Here is a 19078-nt window from a genome sequence, read left to right on the forward strand (position 1 = left end):
ATGCATGTATATATGTACGTACGTACGAGCGCGCGCGCGCACGCGCGCGTGTGTGTGTGTGTGTATGCGAACGAAAGGAAAGGAAACAGAATTTCAAAGAAATTACAGTTCTCATATTTTATTCCTAATTTGGATTATAGAGAACGCGTTAAAATCCCAGTACTCGCAAATGGTAACATACAGACAGTACAGGACGCGGAACGATGCATGAAGGAGACAAATGTCGAAGGAGTTATGTCCGCAGAGGGAAATTTGTACAACCCTTGTATATTTGAAGGGCGTTATCCACCAGCTTGGGAACCTGCGTCAGAGTATTTGGACCTCGTCGAAAGATATCCTGCCCCAAGCTCTTTCATACGCGGGCATTTATTCAAATTATTTCAACACATGTATGTCCTACTTGAATATCATGCTAACATTACGCATCACATTTTTCAATGAATTTCTAAATCGCCATCAATTAAAACTGTTCAGAATCCCGCTTTCGCCTGAAATCACGAATACCATTGCTATTCTGTATAAAGTTACAGCATACGTTTAACTAGAGAGTAGACTTTGTCTAGCAGGAAATGAAGAGGCAAGGGCAAACCTGGCGAGAAATTCTACAATGGAATCGTTTAGAGGTGTAGTGGAGGCTCTTAGAACTCGATATTTGCCCTACCATGAAGGCCTCATGCTGTGGGATGATAAGAGCAATGGTTTGTCCAGAATATATTCTACAACTAATAATTCCTTCATTTTGGCAATGCAACGTTTATCGACTCTACTGTTTCTGTGTTTTCCCGCGGCAGATTACAATTTGAAATTACCGCCGTGGTTATGCCAGCCGTACGTGCGGGATTCGCCCCAAAAGCACCTAATCAAGGTGGAAGCAAAAAAAAGTGAACAGGAAAATAGCACGATAAAGAGGAACCTGAAGGACGAAGATGGTAACGAGATTTCAAGAAAACGACTCAAGAAACTTCGTCGAATCGCTAGGCGACCGAATAGACAGTCTGCGTCTGTTAAACGTGGCTCAGATCTATGTACCAGTTGTCCAAACCCATTGGTCAGTACTCAAAGTTGAATAATCTGATATTGAATAACTTTGTTTCTTCGTGTCTTTTCATCTTAATTTTGTCTACCTCTTCAGGGATACAAATGTGAATACAAGCTGTGTCGACAGTGTTGCAGGGCGAAGTGCTACCAGGAAAATTTAGATTGCGCAGGTCACAGAAACCTTGCAAAAACTAGGCGACAAATGGCTATTCAATTTGCGGCAGAGAGGCAAGAGATCGGCAATGTTATTTAATTGACAGATTATTGGGGAAAAAAATTACGCAAATGCAAATAATACATAACACTAATATCGTTGCATAGTTTCGTTTCTTATTTCAATTTCGAAACATTGGCTCCCCATATAATTTTCCTTCCTTCAGCAACAACACGAAAATTCTTCTATTTGGATTCACTTTATTTGTTACACTTTTTGTTAACACCCATCGGGCAAATAATAAGTGTGATTATTGTACGTGGGCCTGCGTAGTCTGCTCTTGTTACGTGCGTGAAGAGTGGCGTCCCGTGGGGCCAACATCCGGCGAAACTGCGCAACGCGGGATAAACGCCAGCCAATGAGCAAATAACTTTCCGTTCGACTTTTTAGCAGAAAGTGTTCAATACCGTGTCCAAATTTGAGAGCGGTTTGAATGAACATTCGGTTCGCAAATTGTAACCAAACGCCAATTCTTAACTCTGAACTGAATTTCGACCCGACTCCAACTCTATTGTAATGCAACTGACCCTGTGGTCATGCATGAATATAAGTATATCGGAACAGCACCGTGGTAAACAGCTACGAAAAAAAGGCCGAAGCTGCTAATCGTACGTCAATTGATACGTGTATGGTGTAAATTGTCTCAGGCATCGGAGAAAAAAATTTTTTCTTTTTCGAGGCAGAGCACACATCTCATGCCGCAAATCTGCAGGGAGCCATTTCGGAAGCGCACGTGTGCAAGACTTCTTACAACTGCGGTAACAGACGGAGAGTAGTTTGCCCGCAGAGTCATGCATGCGCCAAGGTGATGGCCGTAACGTGAACTTACGATAGAATGCTACCTGGGTGCTTTTACCGACTCGTCTTATGGAATATTTGGGGTGTGTTAAATCGAATCGGCATTGCCAAAGAATACGGCAAATTCGCCCCTGTTTTTCAGCTCCTGCTACGATGCCTTTACCCGCGAAGCAAAGTTAATACGGTCAGTAGTTTTTATACCCTTTATACCTAATGTAATTACAGCCAACGTCACACCAATCGCTTTTTTTTTGCACAACGGATTCAAATTTAATTTAATGCATATTTGAGCATAGTATATGCGAGCGAATACCTCACAATGCGAAATTATTCATCATGTGATTAAAATTTAATTAATTGGTTAACGAAGGTTGAAAAGTTGTATGGAGATTAGGGTGGCCCTTAATATTGGTAAAAAAAAAAAAAAAAATTCTCTCGGCCCTTAAATTGACTCCAAATACTAAAAAATGATTTTTAAACGTGAAATCCGCTCTTAATTTTAGTATTAACCTGTGCCCCAAAGGCCCTTTCAAGGAGTTAAAATCGATTAGGAGTAATTATAAAGGTAAAAAATTTGAAAAAAAAAAGTTTTACACAGTTTTTCCTGCGAAAATACATGCCGTTATCCGTATTTCGACAGCATTACTTTTTTGACATGAAATAGATACGAGAAAATGGAAAAGTAATCGGATCAAAAAATCACAACGCTATATTGGCAATAATTACGTTCGGAGATGTTACATTGATTTCCAGCTCATTTTTGTAGATGTTTCACCTTTTTTCCCCACTAAAAATTTTCCTTAAAACAGTCCTTATTTCTGCTTCTCAAATTCAAATCAGATAATCTCTCATTTTATCTAATTAAAAAGAAGTATTTTACACGTATTTATTAGCGATTAATAACATATCAAAAATTCCGCATTTTATCTTTACATTGCTCTAATGTCCGGATCACCTTAAGAAATTCAGATAATGTGCGGAATGTGGTAAAATTACTTTTAGATTAGTTTAAGTTGCCACACAATGTTATTTCATTGTTTATATGCAAAATGATCAAAAAATTTTAAAAAAAATCGATTTCAACTCCTTTAAAGGGCCTTTGGGACACGGGTTAATATTAAAATTAAGAGCGGATTTCACTTTAAAAATCATTTTTTAATATTCCGAGTCAATTCAAGGGTTGAGAGGGAAAAAAATGTTTTTTTACCAATATTAAGGGCCACCGTAATGGAGATAGTAACAATTAAGATGTGAATGTTATTATACCTCGAATTTTCGGAGTTTGTTCAAACTGTAGATAGAGTAGAAGGAGGTAAATCTCCCCCATATTTCGCTAACAGAAAGTAGTCCTATTTTTCAAGATAAATGTGAAACGCTTCAAAATGTTTGCCATTTCGTGCTGATATATAAGTGATATTAGTAACTTAATTACAAGTGTAATGTTTCGAATACTTTTATCATGGTACAACTGAACATTTTCAAATAGAGGACAGTCACTATAATGAGTAATTTTTTAAATTCATGAGACTCACCGATGCCAGTCTGTTCTGTCGTGAATTAAATATTCCTGTGGAGAATCCTGAATAAATTTCGTATTCCTGTGGAGAACGCGTAACAAATTTTATATTCCTGTGGAGAACACTGAATAAATTTTATATTCCTGTGGAGAACACTGAATAATTTTATATTCCTGTGGCGAACACGTAACAAATTTTATATTCCTGTGGAGAACACTGAATAAATTTTATATTCCTGTGGAGAACACTGAATAATTTTATATTCCTGTGGAGGACACTGAATAAATTTTATATTCCTGTGGATAACACTTAAATTTTATACTCCTGTGGAGAACACGTAACAAATTTTATACTCCTGTGGAGAACACGTAACAAATTTTATATTCCTGTGGAGAACACTGAATAATTTTATATTCCTGTGGAGAACACTGAATAAATTTTATATTTCTGTGGAGAACACTGAATAATTTTATATTCCTGTGGAGGACACTGAATAAATTTTATATTCCTGTGGATAACACTTAAATTTTATACTCCTGTGGAGAACACGTAACAAATTTTATATTCCTGTGGAGAACACTGAATAATTTTATATTCCTGTGGATAACACTTAACAAATTTTTTATTCCCATCGAGAACACTTAAGAAATTTTATATTCCTTTGGAGAACACTGAATAATTTTATATTCCTGTGGAGAACACTGAATAAATTTTATATTCCTGTGGAGAGCACTGAATAATTTTATATTCCTGTGGAGGACACTGAATAAATTTTATATTCCTGTGGATAACACTTAACAAATTTTTTATTCCCATCGAGAACACTTAAGAAATTTTATATTCCTTTGGAGAACACTGAATAATTTTATATTCCTGTGGAGAACACTGAATAATTTTATATTCCTGTGGAGAACACTGAATAATTTTATATTCCTGTGGAGAACACTGAATAAATTTTATATTCCTGTGGAGAACACTGAATAATTTTATATTCCTGTGGAGGACACTGAATAAATTTTATATTCCTGTGGATAACACTTAACAAATTTTATATTCCCATTGAGAATACTTAAGAAATTTTATATTCTGTTCGGAAGTATCACTGAATAAACTTAGTATTGAACGATCCGCAGGGTGATCGGTATTGCTGAATATCATGGTAAAACCCAAATTGCTTTATCCTAAAATGGCACTCGTTCGCTGAAAAAACGATTACTGCTTGACGCGACAAAGAATATCATCGATGGAGAACCCACCATAATTTTTCACCCCGCAAATAGAATAAACGCGGTCTTTAAATTACGCGCTGCACTTGCTAAGATCTAACGTCACTACATTTTAATGAGGCGATCGAGAACAGAGGATTAGAACTTGCGAAAATAATTTCGATTGTTACTTGAGTTTAGCTGGCAACGAATGAAAATTGACTGTGAATTTCTTCACAGCCTAAACGACTTCGCGGTGCCGATTAACTGCTATGTGTTTATCTCTGCGCTCCGAATCCCTTCACACGACAAATTGCAGATGTAAATCTGAATATTCGCGGCTACTTTTCATATTTCTTTCACTTTAATAACGAGAAATAACAACCATACCGTAACGGCACGCCAAGACCCGTCCGTTAAATTGGAGGGAAGAGAGAAAAATTTTATACCGATTGTCTGTTGTTTGTACGACTCGAACCCCACAGTATAAGTCACGAATCCCGCCAAAATCCGTTGACCACGAAATAGGACGTTGACAAGCATAGATAACGAATGCCAATTGAATGCACTTTATTTGTTACCGACTTTCTCTCAAAATTGCATGAAGATATTCTGATCTTTGTTCTGTACGGTATATTCAAAACCCGAGTAAATCTCGAATAAAATGTCTATCTTTCGCTAATAAAACCGGGCAACGGCCATCGTGAGGTTATTTCAATTATTTCAACCGACTTTGTACATCAAATTAACGAATATTTACACTCACAATTATCTTCCTAGTCACGGGAAACCGCTATGTGAATCACTTAGGTCAGCATATACTCGATATAAAACCGCGAAGATGATAAATAGGGCATGATTTTAGAATAAATATGGCGTAATTGAAACTGCAAAATAGATAACTTTTGGTCACTGCTCGCAGCATACCGGCATCACTGAATAATTTTCAATAGGGCTTATATATTATATGCCTTGATCGAAAAGAAAAACTATAAGTACAAGCGTTTTAAGAGATAATAAATGTAGGTACGTAATAATTTGTCCATTTTTTATTCTGGTGTTTTCCGAAGTCCTTCATACAATTGGATGTAGATTACCGGGAATCGTTTTATGATCGGTTCTGCATTCAATTTAAAACGTAAATGTGTAGTTAGAATAGAAAAGGGGAGATTCTGATATGTCCGATAAAATGATACAATTATAATTCAGAATAGACCTTTCTTCATCTTTATCGTCATATTTTTATATCCGCCAATTGTTCGATTTGAGACATACTACTCCGTGGTTGAGACGCCCTGGTAGCAAAATTTCGTTTCGCTACAGCCTAGGGGTCCTAGGGGTTACTTGTTAGTTGGGAAACTGGCTACATTTGGCTACCTGTGCGCCGATTTTTGGCGATTTGCGGTACTATTTATTTAGGAACCCCGCACCATGAAGACTAGAGCAGCCCCCTGATACACGCTGCTAAAAGCGGTTCGCAAAATGTCCCTCGATTCTGCCGCCAATCTCCACCACTAGTGGCGCTAGTAGTTGTCTGACAAGCTCGCGCGTGGTCAGCGAGGGCAGCGAGCGTGTCAGAAATCTACTAGCGCCACGTAGAGGAACTAAAAAACGGGGACAAAACACGTACAATTTTTTAGTATACGAGCAGTGGTGAGTTCAGGGGGCTGGACTAGAGTAAAGGAGTCCGAACGCACAGTGATGAAAGATCTTGTAGTTCGGGATGTATCCTCAAGCGATATCAGCGCCTGGTTACGAATAGGATACATACGTGAGGATCGACGATTCAAAAATCACCGCGCTGACGATGCCCGCAGTGGTAGCGCCGCCAGGCGGTTACAATCCGCGGATCGTTCATCACTTTCACCGACCATTTGGCTAGCATTGCGTTCGGACTCCTCACCTCTAGTTACCATGCCCGCACCTTGGCAGCACCGTGTACGTAACTACTTACTTCACGCTAGCAGCAGTTAGAGCGTGCAGCAGCGGGTGGCAGCGGGCATGAGCGGGCAGTCGAAGCCGAACCGAAGAGCCGAGTCGATTTGAGAGGGATGCGCAACTGTCATAACAGCAGCTCGTTTGTAATCCGGGTAAAGTGATGATGATGAGTTCTTTATTATGCCAGAATGCGAGATCTTTCTGCGTATTGGGGTTGGAAATCCTATGAGGATATCAGCAGGGCGCCGGGCAATATACAATAGTTTGCACTGGGTCGGAGCAATCGCGGCATCGGCAAATTAGAAGTGCTCCGTGTCGCGGGGAGTACGTATGTGTGTGCGTTATACGTGCGAAAAATATTTCAAAATGGATATTATTGTTTGCGACGAAGTCACCGCTCCACGTGATACAACAAAGGCTATAATCGCTCGACCGTCGCAGCGTTGGTAATGCAAAAGTAAGAGAGCGCATCTTTGCCATGGCGTCTGCTGCAGAACAGCAACAGACTACCCTGGAATTTTACCAGGCAATGGCTGACTTCAAAAACATGTTTCCACAGATGGACGATGACGTTATCGAGGTACCACCTTGTTTACACCCAACACCTCCACGTATATTTGAAATAAATACATACAGAATATTTTAAACTTAGCTCATATCTTTTTCCAGGCTGTGTTACGTTCGAACCAGGGTGCAGTTGACACAACTATCGATCAGCTACTGGCAATGAGCACGGACAACGAGAATGAAAAGATCAGAAGTGAGATTGAGCAGAGCGAAGATTCATCTGAAGATAATCAGGCTAAAATCGAGCCTTGCAAGTCGCTGAAGACTATTCACAAGTGGCAGCCTCCCTTGCTAGGTCCGTTGCCAGACACATTTCTGAGGCTTCCCAGGCAGTGGAGCGAGAGCTGCGAAATGCCGGAGCCTGGCGGCGCATTAGAAGGCTCCACACTGGAGGACGAACGTATTGCAATCTTTCTTCAAAACGAAGAATTCATGGCAGAACTGAGGTGGAATGAAGATTTTCTTTCCACCTTGGCCAGCGGTCAGTCGATGAGTCAGGCAAATTATAAAGAAGAGCAAATGTACGCCGTGTCTGATACTGATTAATCCGACCATTATTTTTGTTTTTTTTGTAGATACTAAATTAGACGAATGTGAGAAATCTGCAGGCACAGTAAGCCACGACGATGAGGATTTATTCAAAGAAAGATTACGAAATATGGGTAAAGGTATTGAGAAACGGGATTTATTCAATAAACTGAAGCTGAGGCCTGCTTTGCCAAAGAAGCGTCTAAACTTTTAAATACTTTTTCACATACTGTTACAGTTTCGCGGCGTAAATTCGCCCAGCTCACCAAGGTGTTTACACGGAGTAAGAAACGTGGTGGAAGACAGCTGCTACCACCCACACCATCGTGTGACGACCTTTTGGAATCTGAGGAAGTATCCAGATCTCAAAACTAGGCTTCCGCCTGTTCTCCAGTACTTCCTTGAAAGGAACAGAGTTATAATCTCTAGTCAACATCGTTATCCTGACCAGATTGAATAATATTCAGGTTAGAAATGTATGTGGTGTAGAAAAAAAGTAGTAATGTTACTGGTTTTTGAAGAAAAGCAAAGATTCTAGTCACGCAAGTAGGAGAGAATCAGTGAAAGAAAATATAACAATGCAAGCAAATGGAATCCTCAACAAGCTATATTAAAATAATAACCCAACGTATACTTATATTGTCGCTATAATCACAAAAAACTTGGTAATTATTGAGGTGAAGAGATATTGTTGGAAATAGTCAATACCCTGGATACACTTCAAGGATCTGGTAGCTCTTACACGTAATCAAATCAGAGATATTTAGTCGTCGAATTTCATTTCTCTGGAATCAAATGAAAATTTACCTCACAAAGGACCCTTTACGGATTGCGTAGTTATTCAGGAATCAAATTTAATACCTACTTAATGCATAAAATGAACTACTTGGGGTTAGTCCCGCGGCAGAAGCTAATAACTCCAAACGATTAGCTTTGAATTCGTGCCTCAAGATAAACCGTAACCATCCTCGTTTCAATATCATTCCGTGTGCTTATCAGAGAACTGTTCAATATTAGGATTGTAAAAGCAATGTAATCTCTTCTGATCGGCATATCTAGTCATTTATCTGTCTACCAATCGTCGAATGTATTATACTACCGATAATACTGTTACTTTAGTACAGTTTATAAGTAAGAAAAATATAGCAAAGACGTTGAAATTCGTCAGACATACCAATAAAAAAATTGCGCGACAGAAATTGAAGTCACACTTATGGAAAACCTGATACCCACAGTGTGCTAGTTTTGTACCAAGGTGAGATGACACATTTGAAGGACAAACTGAAACTAGTATCAGTATAAACTTAGCCGTTTATTTGAGTTACTTAAAAATTGTATATTTCGTAATACAGAGCATGGTATTATATGCTTGTTATGAAAGTCCCTATTATACGCTTGGTTATAATATTCAAACGTGTTTTTCAAATTTAACATTAAAACTTATAGCTAATGACTCAGAGAGAAGACGTATCCGGCTGCTTGAAGAATACTCGCGCGCCCGAAAGGCTATAATAGAGAAGTTGAAACTCAGCATTTCTTTCTGCCAGACATTTTAATGTTAAAGCTCTAGTCTGTTGTAATTTTTCGTCGCCACAATCGTCTTTATGCTGCGCCGCTATTCTTTCTCGAGTCATTTGTTCCTCGACGGTTTTGAACCACTGAAGTCCGTCTATTTCCGTGTTCTGATCAAGAAGGGCGTTAATGTATGCGACTCCCATTGCAAATCCATCGTCGGTGAATGCTGCCCCGGTCTTATTCTTTTTAGACATTTTCTCTTTGTTTCCCAGAGCATTATCGACATAACTGAGTGTGAGTGGAGGAATGATGGCGTAAAATTGTTGTAAGTGGACGTTTTTTGTATCGCGGAATGCAGAAGCGAATACATCTACCAGTAGTCTGAAGTATTGTGTTCCTTCCGTGAAGCTTTGCACTAAATTTGCAATGTCATCGTCGAGCCGCTTTCCGGCAGCTTGTGTAGTTATTGTAAAGTCCAGCTTCTTACATGTCGACTCAAACACAGTGTCAGAATTAATTGTGGGAAGAAAAGCAATCGCGTTGGAACAAGCGTCCAAACCCCCAGACCGAATCAGTCTAACGTAACCAAGGGCATTCCCTATTTGAGATACCAGAATCCTAAATTGATCTAGATAACTGAGACCATCCGTCGTCATTCCAAGCTTGCGTATACCCTTCTGAAACTTCTCAGCTCTCTCATATGTATAAGGAGTCGCCCTGCTCTCTCTCTGTAATTTGATGAATCTGATATCTCGTATTAATCGTGATTTTATATGTTCATCAAATAGGAATTGTGAAAATGTGTGTAGCTTCGCACGGAGAAATTGATAGACGAAATTCACTGTAGTGCTCATTATTCCATTGCCATGGGTTCTGATCGAGTTCGCTATGTGCCTTATCCCGATTGTGTTCAGATATTTATTAGAACTAGTACGCTCTATGAAAGTCTGTGTATTTAAGTTGTACAAGTATTTGGCAACGAATGTGTCTATATTTCTCATTATTTCAAGCGCATCTAAACCCTGTTCCAAATTCTGTGTTGGTAAATGATCCTGAACCATTTCTAGATTCAGTTTATAGCCAGCTAATCTCCGCATTGTTCCGTACGTCCTCCAGTCATGTAGAGCCACGGTGGTGAGATTGTAAAACATGCTGTCCAAATAATGTTCGATGAACCTCTTTGGGCTTAAGAAATTATCAGCAACAGGCAGTGGAGAGGCTCTGACTATCCTGTTGGAATTAACAGCACCAATCTTGAATGGATTCGAGTCATCCAGCTTGAGATGCGCGTGAACGTGTAACCTCAGGCTGGTTTCAATCTCGTGACAGGCTGGTTCTAGCACATTTTTCACTAGCATTTCCCTATGCTCTTTATTTCTGCTTCCCACGGAGTTGGGAGGCTCGTGATCCGCTACTGCACTATTTAGTGCACCGAGTAAATGAACAATCCGACTTATATCTGAGTTGCCATCTATGACCATGCTCAAGTAAGCGGGCAGCATGCTTCGATGATAGAGTACGCTAGAGTAATCGCAAGCCTGCCTAACCAGGTCATGTAATTCTGCGATAGTATCGTAGGCGTCCAGATATCCCCTCAATTTGATTAGTTCTTCCTCTTTGAAGCTGTCTGTCAGTTGGCTAGCAGCTGCCAGAGCGCAGCGTGTTATCAGCCTCCTGTCGTCTGTCGGGGGACCGTTCATTAGTCTCATACCAAGGCCTATCAATGTCATAGTATCGAGCTGCTCCCTGCTGTATCCTTTGTCCTTGCTAAGCATCAGTCCTCTCTTGGCCGTTTCGAGGATGACCAATATTTGATAACAGAGATGCTGGATAACATGGCTCTGGGACTGAATAATGACTGAGCCGAAAGTGTAAAACGTTGTTTCAAGTGACTTCTGCATTTCTATGAGTCTGCATACAAGCTGGACAATGTTTCGGCTCATTGGTTTTAGCAGAGCAGCGTGAAGATTAGTGGTGAAAAATATATTCTCTTTTACCTGCTGCACCAGGATTACAAACTCAATAAGCATACAGCACCTTCTTTCCAGATCAGATTGGTGAAATTTCTCAACAGGATGCACGATAATGTTCTGCATCTCGACTGACCACTGGGTCGCCCTTCTAGCCAGGGAATTTGTGACTTCTGGCAATCTTTGGATCTTAGAGGCAAGGATCTTTTCCCCGGCTTGCGAACCGACTACCAAGCCAAATTCTTTTGGGACTGAATTGGCCAAAAATTTATTTGGAATCCAGATAATATTGCCAATCAGAGTAATAGAGTAGTATTTTTTATTCATTTCGCAAAGCCTCTTAAAAATCTTCTTATCTACAGTTCCGAACAATTTGACAATGACGACGACCCCTACATTTGTACGTATCCAGTTTTTGTTAAACAATAAATTGTCACTGGCTTTCTTTTCCACATCCAGCATAGTATTTTTCAGGTAACAAGCGAAGTGATTCTGCATTATTGGGCTTTTTTTCACATCCATCGCCCTGTCGATAGCTCCGAGAAATAAATTGTTAGCCAAAAGTTGATGGCGCAGATCTTTCAGCAGCTTTTCAAAAGTACGTAACTTTGAGCCAGGTATATTGAATTGCTCAGAATTGTGGAGCATTGTGCTAGCGCGGACGCAGTACTGATCCCAAGTATCGAGTAGCGAAGGTTGAGCAACGATGATCTCATCTAGAGTTACAAATATTACAAATAAGTCAACCAGATGTTCAATGACCAGCGGAAAGTATATATCATAGGCATTGCCCGTCAGATTCGACAGCTGCTGGATGGTCAAATTTGCGACAAGCGATACCCGTTTGACGTATGCTGACAGGTCCTGCAGAATTGATAACAAGACATTGACGTCGTCCCCCTTTTCGTCAACACTGCATCGTTCGCCCTGGGTGAGTAGCCTCTGGTAGAATTTATTACCTTCGATTTTCAGTAGTCTGATTTCCCTGCAAGTACCCGCGACCGCCGCGAGAAGCTTGGCCAATGTTTTGTTCTCCATTTCTACCATGTCCATTATGGTAATGTCCTCGCGGGGGTTGTAAACGAGATGGATCGGCCCTTGGATGACGTATTTCAGAGATGTGTCAGGAACCCAGCCTGAATCCTCGATTGATTTGTTAAAAAAGTTACCATACTTTTTTAGCTGCGCTTCTCCGACCGTTCGATGAATTGCCTCATCCCTCGCACTGTTCCACGATATTGAGTCTATCATGTTAACGGTGCGGATTTTTTCCCTACGCAATTTCACACTATCAATATCAGTCAGTTGTCAGTTTTGCCGTCCATTACGCTTCTCCTCCGCGTCCGGCGTATACATTGTAGGTTAGTTTACCGATGTCAATTTCCACTGGCGGATTTGAAGGTTAGACAGACTGTCGGAAACCGAAGAGTATTAGTAAACTCTTTGGTCGGAACGATAACAGGACAACCCGTTTGTTGCGCACGCCCAATGACGCCCATATAAATCACGATCTAGGCAACCAACGCTGCGTGTCACCAGATAAGAATCACACCCACATCAAACCGTGGTGAAACAAGGGTCAAATGTCGTCAAGCTGTAACCAGGGTCAAGTGTGAAGCAAATTTTCGATAAGATCATTTATTAACCAGTCGTCTTTGTGCAGCTGTTACAATAATTCAACGGGCTCTTAGTCGAGCTTGTTCACAGTCTCTGTATGAAACGTATCTAGAAATAGCCGTTTAAATAAAAAAATAATAATATCTGAACAAAATATAATTGGAAAATGATCATTGACGAAACACGTGGTATCGGCAATTTGTTTTCGGGTCGTGAAAAATCTTGGTATTTTAAAATGTATATCCTTTAATTTCCAAGCCCCTTGAATGTTATTGTCAAGGCTAATTTAGGGCTGATCAGCGATTTGTACCAGAGGGTTTCAGTGGATGCGAGATCCCTGCAGCTGGAAATAACAATGAAAACATTCATTTCCACATATCGAATTCGAAACTATAACCATGCCCAGCTATACACACATTTTTTCGTCATTACGTGGTTTTCTTACTGGATTCCAACCCGGCACAGGATCATTGTTGGTAATCATTATTCCACGGATACAAAACGAGAGTCCAAGTCTGCCCAAATGCGAGTCCTGAAATTTTTTCATTGTCATACAACTTACATCACATATTATTTACATATCACTTTGGAATGTAATCCACATACCCTCCAATCAGATATAAGACAATCTGAAATGCTAAGTATATCAGTGGCTGCAGTAGCTTCTTCGATTCCTCTTGTGGTATTCAAATGATTTTCATGTAAAAACCGCGCGAACGTAGATGGTTGAGTTTGAAAGAAGTACGCAATTTCATCTGGGTCATGTACAAACTTCCATGAATTTCCTTCGACTAGACCTGAAAATTTAAATGACTACCAAGTACTGGATAATCAAAAAATCGGTATTTTCGGAACTTCACGTTACTTTGAACGGAAGATTAATTTAAACTTGTGATGTAGCTCATAATTCACATAGCATATAATTCTACAAGATGTTTTTCGATTTACTTCTGAAAATGAACTATAACTTACGTTTGGGATTAGTTACTCGACCGATGGCATGAAGTAGGCTTAAAGATTCTCCACGACCTCTTCCTTCGCAATCGATTTGTCTATTAGGTACTAAAAGCATACGTACATTGAATAACATTGGAGCTAAATCCAGCAGCTGTATATAAAGCTGTGTAAAGTGCTATGAAAAGGCTGTACGTAAAAACCTTTCAGAGAAGCGAATATGAGGTTAATAACAGTGCTCCTAATATCTCCGATATTGTTGGATAATATTTCTTCTACGATATGTTGAGACACGTGTACCATGTGAGAGGCTCTGGTGTTAAAGACTAGTGAAACTCTCTTCAAAATATTCTTCGTGACCGCTTGTGTGACTGGATTTATGCTGCAAAGCAATACAGTCAAATTCAACGAGTTGATTACAGTGAAGAGTGATATATCATTATAGAATATTTTTCTAGTGCTACAAAACCACATGAAATGTCAATTTCATCACGAGAGCCTCACCTGATATGACAAATACCAAATTTTTCCCTGACATTTGGTGGAAATAAGGTTTGCAGCGCTCCCATGCCCCCTGAATCAGTGCAAATAAATACAACTGGTTCTTTGCCCGTCCCAAAGTATTGCCTGATAAATAATTATAACCGTCATACTTGAATTCAACATACATAATGCAAAATCTGGAACACAGACTCACTCGAGGAGTGTGTGAAAGGCATCTTTATCGTTGAAGTAAACATTTGGAAAATCCTTAACGAGTAGTAGGCGTCTGCAACAATCTTCAAAGAGAGAACCGTATCTTGTAGTTCTGACCATAAAATCTTGAAATTTGTCTCCTTGCCTCGTGAATCTATCTATGAGAAGAGGTAGTAAATTATTTAAGGAGTATTTATCATCAACATCAAGTGTTTCTCCTATTTTTAATCATTGAAAATAAATGTCTTTTATGCTATCGACAGTATTGATCAACCTACTATTTTCATCCGCGCCTTGATCAGCCGGTGTGATCCATTCGACACATTCAAACTCCTTCTCTTTGGCAAGTAGTTTAAAGCTAACGGTTTTTCCACAACCCGAAGGACCAGAGAGAATCAAAGCGCATGGCTTGCTCTTGATAGTTTTATATTCCAACCAATCGTATATTTCTCTTTGTTTTTGTCGGCTAATAGATAACTCTGAGGCTTCTTGAGGTTCGCAAGCTTTGAGAAGAGCCGGTAAGCTGTTTATATGTGTTTTTTTGTCATAAATATCAATCGTTCGTGACACTCGGTCTAGGGACGGTACTTCTGTTTCTATTTTCGGTCGCTTCGCAGGTGTCACCACATCTCGCTCACTCACGTCACAGTCAAAGGACCATGACATCCGACTACCTTTATTCTTCTGTAAATTCTAACGAATTTGAAAATTTGTGAGATGACTGTGGCACGTGATAAGTTTGGATCTATTATGACTGTTTTCTGTATTCAATGCTTATTCACCTTTGAACCGGACATGTCTGATTCATTTGCGGAAATTCCTGGACAGGGACTGTGGTTCGAAATTACTTTAGGGCGTGCCTAACTGGGTTCTAGATCTAAATACTTCCTGATTGTTACCTGCCGCCAAACTTCAAAGTGACAGAATGTTCGTTCTTTGGTTCATTCAAGTTATTCGCTTGTCTCTGCAGCCATCTGTAGCTAAATACAGGAACAACGTGAAATCGGCCATTTTTAAATACACACAGTGGGCATTGGCTATTGGCACCATTAACCTCTGTTTATGATAAACGGTTGAGCCACGAATAGTATTACTTCGCGGGTTGAGCACAGCAACGTCGCGCGAGACTTGGTGAGACGTAAACAAAAAGGTTGCTCAGATTAGGATGGAAGAAGTTTAGGAATTGAGGTTGAAGTTGCAGAATCCTCCAAGTACATACCTCTTGAAATAAACTTCCCAATTAATCCAAGATGTCTTTGGCTGACGAGCTGCTGGCCGATTTGGAGGAAAACGATGACGCGGACAAGTTTATGGAAGAGGCTGAGCCGGAATTTATTCCACCTGCAGCCGTTGCTAAGACGATTGAAGAAGGTCAGGTTTACTATCCACGGTCTTTGTTGCATATACATATCAGTTACCGGATAATTCAGACTTCACATTAAATTCGATACTTTATTACAGAGGTCAAAGTTGCTTCCGTTCGAGAACTCGCAAAATTGCGCGACTCTCCGCAGCTCCAGAAAGTCGTTTCTCTCATAGACAGCTATGGCAAAATACCAAGAAAGTCAGCCGACATCGTAGGTCCGGTTGAATCCGACCCTGAGTATCAGCTCATCGTCGAGGCAAACAATATTGCCGTCGATATCGACGATGAAATTGGTAAGTTTCCCGCAGATTGCAACAGCTTTAACACGCTCAATGGGTGGTTCATTTTGTAATTGCCAGTCAAAAAGTAGGTTCTGGTTAGGGCAATGTGACAAGTTTTAACGGATACCAAATTTTGCCAATATGTATAGGTCCCTAATTTTTCAGCAATCATTCATAGATTTACAAGGGATAAGTACTCCAAAAGATTTCCTGAGCTGGAGTCGCTGGTAGTTGGTCCATTGGAGTATGTCATGACAGTTTGTGAATTAGGGAATGATTTGGATCGAGCTAAGAACAATGAGAAGCTGCAGCAGTTCTTAACGCAAGCTACTATCATGGTGGTGTCGGTGACTGCATCTACTACTCAAGGGTGAATTTTCCAATCAAGTTTAGCATCCTGGTTAAACAATTGCTGACTATAATTTTTTTTCATTCAATAATCTACGTTATATTCATTAGCCAACTTATGACTGAAGAGGAAAAAGAGGCAATTTGTGAAGCCTGCAATATGGCCGTAGAACTGAATAATTGCAAGCTGAAAATATTCGAATATGTTGAAAGCAGAATGGCCTTCATAGCACCGAACCTTTCTATAATCGTTGGAGCTTCGACGGCGGCAAAAATCATGGGTAAGTGAGGTAACTGTGGAAAACAAAGTCACTGTATCAATTTATTATCTTGAAAATTTGAATTCGTTTTTGTCCATTTCAATTGTTACAGGGATTGCTGGCGGTTTGACAAAGCTATCTAAAATGCCAGCTTGCAATCTTCTGGTTTTGGGCTCCCAAAAAAAAATGCTTTCTGGATTTTCCCAGGTGGCTGCCCTCCCCCATGCCGGATTTATTTATTATTCTGACATAGTGCAGGACACACCGCCTGTAAGTGTTTCAATGATTTCTTCCACCTTGCAATCTGATCTATCTTGATTTTTGCTCAACTTGGACTTGCTTTTGTGCTCACAGGACTTGCGGCGAAAGGCAGCGAGGCTTGTCGCCACAAAGAGTATGCTGGCTGCGCGAGTCGATGCTTGTCACGAGAGTACGGATGGTCACATTGGCCAGGCACTGAGGGACGAAATAGAAAAAAAATTGGATAAGCTGCAAGAACCCCCGCCAGTAAAATTCATAAAACCTCTTCCAAAACCGATCGACCCTGGTCGAAAGAAGCGAGGCGGTAAACGTGTACGGAAAATGAAGGAACGATATGCGATCACAGAATTTCGAAAGCACGCGAACCGGATGAACTTCGCCGACGTAAGTCTTTTCTACAGTTCAAGATATCAGGCCGTCGCAGATTTCAGAAATCTTGAGAAAAATTGCATTTCGTTATTTTTCTCCCTCCGCAGATTGAGAATGACGCTTATCAAGAGGACTTGGGTTACTCCAGAGGGACTATTGGCAAAACGGGAACAGGCCGTATCAGACTACCTCAAATTGATGAAAAGACGAAGGTGCGGATATCGAAAACTCTCCAAAAAAACTTGCAGAAGCAGCAGCAATGGGGCGGCAGTACGACAGTCAAAAAGCAGGTTTCCGGTACCGCGTCGAGCGTTGCCTTCACCCCGCTACAGGTAAATTCTCACGTTTTTTATCTCTGGGATGACGAAAAATCTCAAAGTTATCAACGTTAAAATACATCAAGTCTCCGTCATGTTTTTATACTCACAACTCAATTCATAAAGTCTAGTATAGTTACGAACAGTACAATTATATTGATTATTGATTCTTTTTTATTTTTTATTTTTTCTTTTTCGTTAGTTTCTATGCGCTTCTGTATAATTGGACAATAAGTATAAACACTCAATTCTTTATCAGGGTCTGGAAATCGTGAATCCTCAAGCAGCAGAGAAGAGAGTCAACGAGGCGAATGCAAAGTACTTTTCAAACACTGCAGGTTTCCTCAAAATAAAAAAGTCATAGTTTGTGTTGATCATCTTCGCTTCGTCAACATTAAAAATAATGGCGCTCATATAATTCTACCATTTGGAGCATAAGTATGTAGGTAAGAGTAAATTGTCTTTTATATAAGGGAAAATAATGATGATAAAGATAACGACAGTCTTAATCGCATTATTCAAAGTTAGTAAAATTAGTTTATATCCGATGGCGAGTGTTCTTCGCGATTCCATAAATTTTATTCGACGGCCTATGTTTCAAGTAGATATACCGAGTGCTCTATTTACCTGCCCATCTGAGCTGACTTTGAGATTTTAACCTTTCGTCGATCGCGGGTCTTGAGTTCTCTCATAACGTAATAGAAAAAAATGATCTGACCTCGCGTAAGATCGGCATCCTCAGTCCATGTTTTCGTTTTCTACGTCTACTTCGCGTTTAAATTTGAATGACCGCGACTGCGTGTGACGAGCACAATCTCATTCGTTTAACCAGCTCCGCATAAAATAGTTCCGCGGTGTTGGGCTTCGGTTCGAAGCGGTTCAGGTTCGTTGGGCAAACGGTGTTGCGAGTGAAAGCATACATCGGTCAATTGCACAAACCGCGAATGACATGCCGCCGCCTCACCCACGTGCTCTCATACTCGAAGTTCATATGTATGTGTTTTTGCGCCATATTACCCAAAATTTTTTTGCAAATGGACTTGAAGTTCTTTTCATGACAGAGGGTCATGCGGCGCCTCATCTTTTCAGCGTAATGTACCGTCGTTTGAAAGCTGCAGAACCCACGAATTGCGTAACAATTATCGAGTGTGAAAAGAAAACTTCGCACTGAGAGTGAAACTCCTCTTTCCTGAATTCCGAGCACTCAGCGGTACGTTGTGGTTCGTCAATTTAGGCCCACCCCATCATCCGTCGCTAGCTTGAATTGAAAACAAACCGACCGTGGACTGTTTACCCGCGTAAACTATCGCACCGTAACC

General features: G+C 40.2%; 6 protein-coding genes across 12 annotated transcripts in view; 3 read left to right on the forward strand and 3 right to left on the reverse strand.

The window, feature by feature from the left end:
* The window catches only part of LOC107218760 (tRNA-dihydrouridine(16/17) synthase [NAD(P)(+)]-like), an 8224-nt gene extending 6866 nt beyond the window's left edge, over nucleotides 1-1358 (forward strand). For 4 of the 5 annotated variants that reach the window (XM_046737649.1, XM_046737650.1, XM_046737651.1 and 1 more), the window contains 4 exons: nucleotides 141-389; nucleotides 553-698; nucleotides 792-1048; nucleotides 1133-1358. In XM_046737649.1, coding sequence (XP_046593605.1) covers nucleotides 141-389; nucleotides 553-698; nucleotides 792-1048; nucleotides 1133-1291 — 811 coding nt within the window. In that variant the 3' untranslated portion in view covers nucleotides 1292-1358. The remainder of the gene's footprint in view (nucleotides 1-140; nucleotides 390-552; nucleotides 699-791; nucleotides 1049-1132) is intronic. The other variant, XM_046737652.1, reaches the window with a different exon arrangement.
* LOC107218755 (ribonuclease Z, mitochondrial) overlaps nucleotides 1-3763 on the reverse strand; it is an 18708-nt gene extending 14945 nt beyond the window's left edge. Inside the window, exon 1 of the mRNA XM_046737645.1 lies at nucleotides 3583-3763. The gene's annotated coding sequence lies outside the window, so the exon portion shown is untranslated. The remainder of the gene's footprint in view (nucleotides 1-3582) is intronic.
* A 2918-nt stretch (nucleotides 3764-6681) lies between these two features.
* Nucleotides 6682-8406, forward strand: LOC107218742 (CUE domain-containing protein 1). Of its 2 annotated transcripts, none has more exons than XM_015656724.2 (4): nucleotides 6682-7290; nucleotides 7380-7758; nucleotides 7853-7939; nucleotides 8044-8406. In XM_015656724.2, exons 1-4 carry the CDS (start codon nucleotides 7189-7191, stop codon nucleotides 8178-8180), a joined length of 705 nt encoding a protein of 234 aa, XP_015512210.1. In that variant the 5' UTR covers nucleotides 6682-7188; the 3' UTR covers nucleotides 8181-8406. The 2 variants fall into 2 exon arrangements, with proteins under 2 accessions (XP_015512210.1, XP_015512209.1); XM_015656723.2 differs by having other exon boundaries at nucleotides 6685-7290; nucleotides 7853-7945.
* Nucleotides 8333-12867, reverse strand: LOC107218739 (WASH complex subunit 4). The gene has a single exon (XM_015656720.2). The coding sequence runs from the start codon at nucleotides 12539-12541 to the stop codon at nucleotides 9260-9262; it is 3282 nt and encodes a 1093-aa protein (XP_015512206.1). The 5' UTR covers nucleotides 12542-12867; the 3' UTR covers nucleotides 8333-9259.
* Nucleotides 12868-12912: 45 nt separating this feature from the next.
* Nucleotides 12913-15524, reverse strand: LOC107218741 (cell cycle checkpoint protein RAD17). 2 transcript variants are annotated; one of them, XM_015656722.2, is made up of 9 exons: nucleotides 15340-15524; nucleotides 14836-15250; nucleotides 14559-14715; nucleotides 14366-14488; nucleotides 14065-14243; nucleotides 13880-13969; nucleotides 13514-13704; nucleotides 13324-13439; nucleotides 12913-13250 (listed from the first exon to the last, which is right to left on the reverse strand). In XM_015656722.2, exons 1-9 carry the CDS (start codon nucleotides 15352-15354, stop codon nucleotides 13154-13156), a joined length of 1383 nt encoding a protein of 460 aa, XP_015512208.2. In that variant the 5' UTR covers nucleotides 15355-15524; the 3' UTR covers nucleotides 12913-13153. The 2 variants fall into 2 exon arrangements, with proteins under 2 accessions (XP_015512208.2, XP_046593233.1); XM_046737277.1 differs by having other exon boundaries at nucleotides 15457-15522.
* A 107-nt stretch (nucleotides 15525-15631) lies between these two features.
* On the forward strand, nucleotides 15632-18256 carry LOC107218740 (U4/U6 small nuclear ribonucleoprotein Prp31). Its single transcript, XM_015656721.2, has 8 exons — nucleotides 15632-15928; nucleotides 16019-16216; nucleotides 16370-16574; nucleotides 16664-16833; nucleotides 16925-17082; nucleotides 17167-17457; nucleotides 17550-17774; nucleotides 18019-18256. The coding sequence occupies exons 1-8, from the start codon at nucleotides 15808-15810 to the stop codon at nucleotides 18121-18123; spliced, it is 1473 nt and encodes a 490-aa protein (XP_015512207.1). The 5' UTR covers nucleotides 15632-15807; the 3' UTR covers nucleotides 18124-18256.
* Nucleotides 18257-19078: the final 822 nt, after the last annotated feature.

Source organism: Neodiprion lecontei, chromosome 4 (genome assembly GCF_021901455.1).
Source record: "Neodiprion lecontei isolate iyNeoLeco1 chromosome 4, iyNeoLeco1.1, whole genome shotgun sequence".
In the NCBI taxonomy this organism is placed as follows: Eukaryota; Metazoa; Arthropoda; class Insecta; order Hymenoptera; family Diprionidae; genus Neodiprion; species Neodiprion lecontei.

Coding starts and splice junctions, on each gene's coding strand:
- LOC107218742 (XM_015656723.2), top strand. CDS start 7,189: ATGGCGTCTGCTGCAGAACAGCAACAGACTACCCTGGAATTTTACCAG. Junction 7,291..7,379: donor TGGACGATGACGTTATCGAG/GTACCACCTTGT, acceptor ATCTTTTTCCAG/GCTGTGTTACGTTCGAACCA. Junction 7,946..8,043: donor ATTACGAAATATGGGTAAAG/GTATTGAGAAAC, acceptor ATACTGTTACAG/TTTCGCGGCGTAAATTCGCC.
- LOC107218739 (XM_015656720.2), bottom strand. CDS start 12,541: ATGATAGACTCAATATCGTGGAACAGTGCGAGGGATGAGGCAATTCAT.
- LOC107218741 (XM_015656722.2), bottom strand. Junction 14,244..14,365: donor TTTGGTATTTGTCATATCAG/GTGAGGCTCTCG, acceptor ATTGCTTTGCAG/CATAAATCCAGTCACACAAG. Junction 13,705..13,879: donor TCGAGTAACTAATCCCAAAC/GTAAGTTATAGT, acceptor TTAAATTTTCAG/GTCTAGTCGAAGGAAATTCA.
- LOC107218740 (XM_015656721.2), top strand. CDS start 15,808: ATGTCTTTGGCTGACGAGCTGCTGGCCGATTTGGAGGAAAACGATGAC. Junction 16,575..16,663: donor ACTGCATCTACTACTCAAGG/GTGAATTTTCCA, acceptor TATATTCATTAG/CCAACTTATGACTGAAGAGG. Junction 17,458..17,549: donor ACCGGATGAACTTCGCCGAC/GTAAGTCTTTTC, acceptor CTCCCTCCGCAG/ATTGAGAATGACGCTTATCA.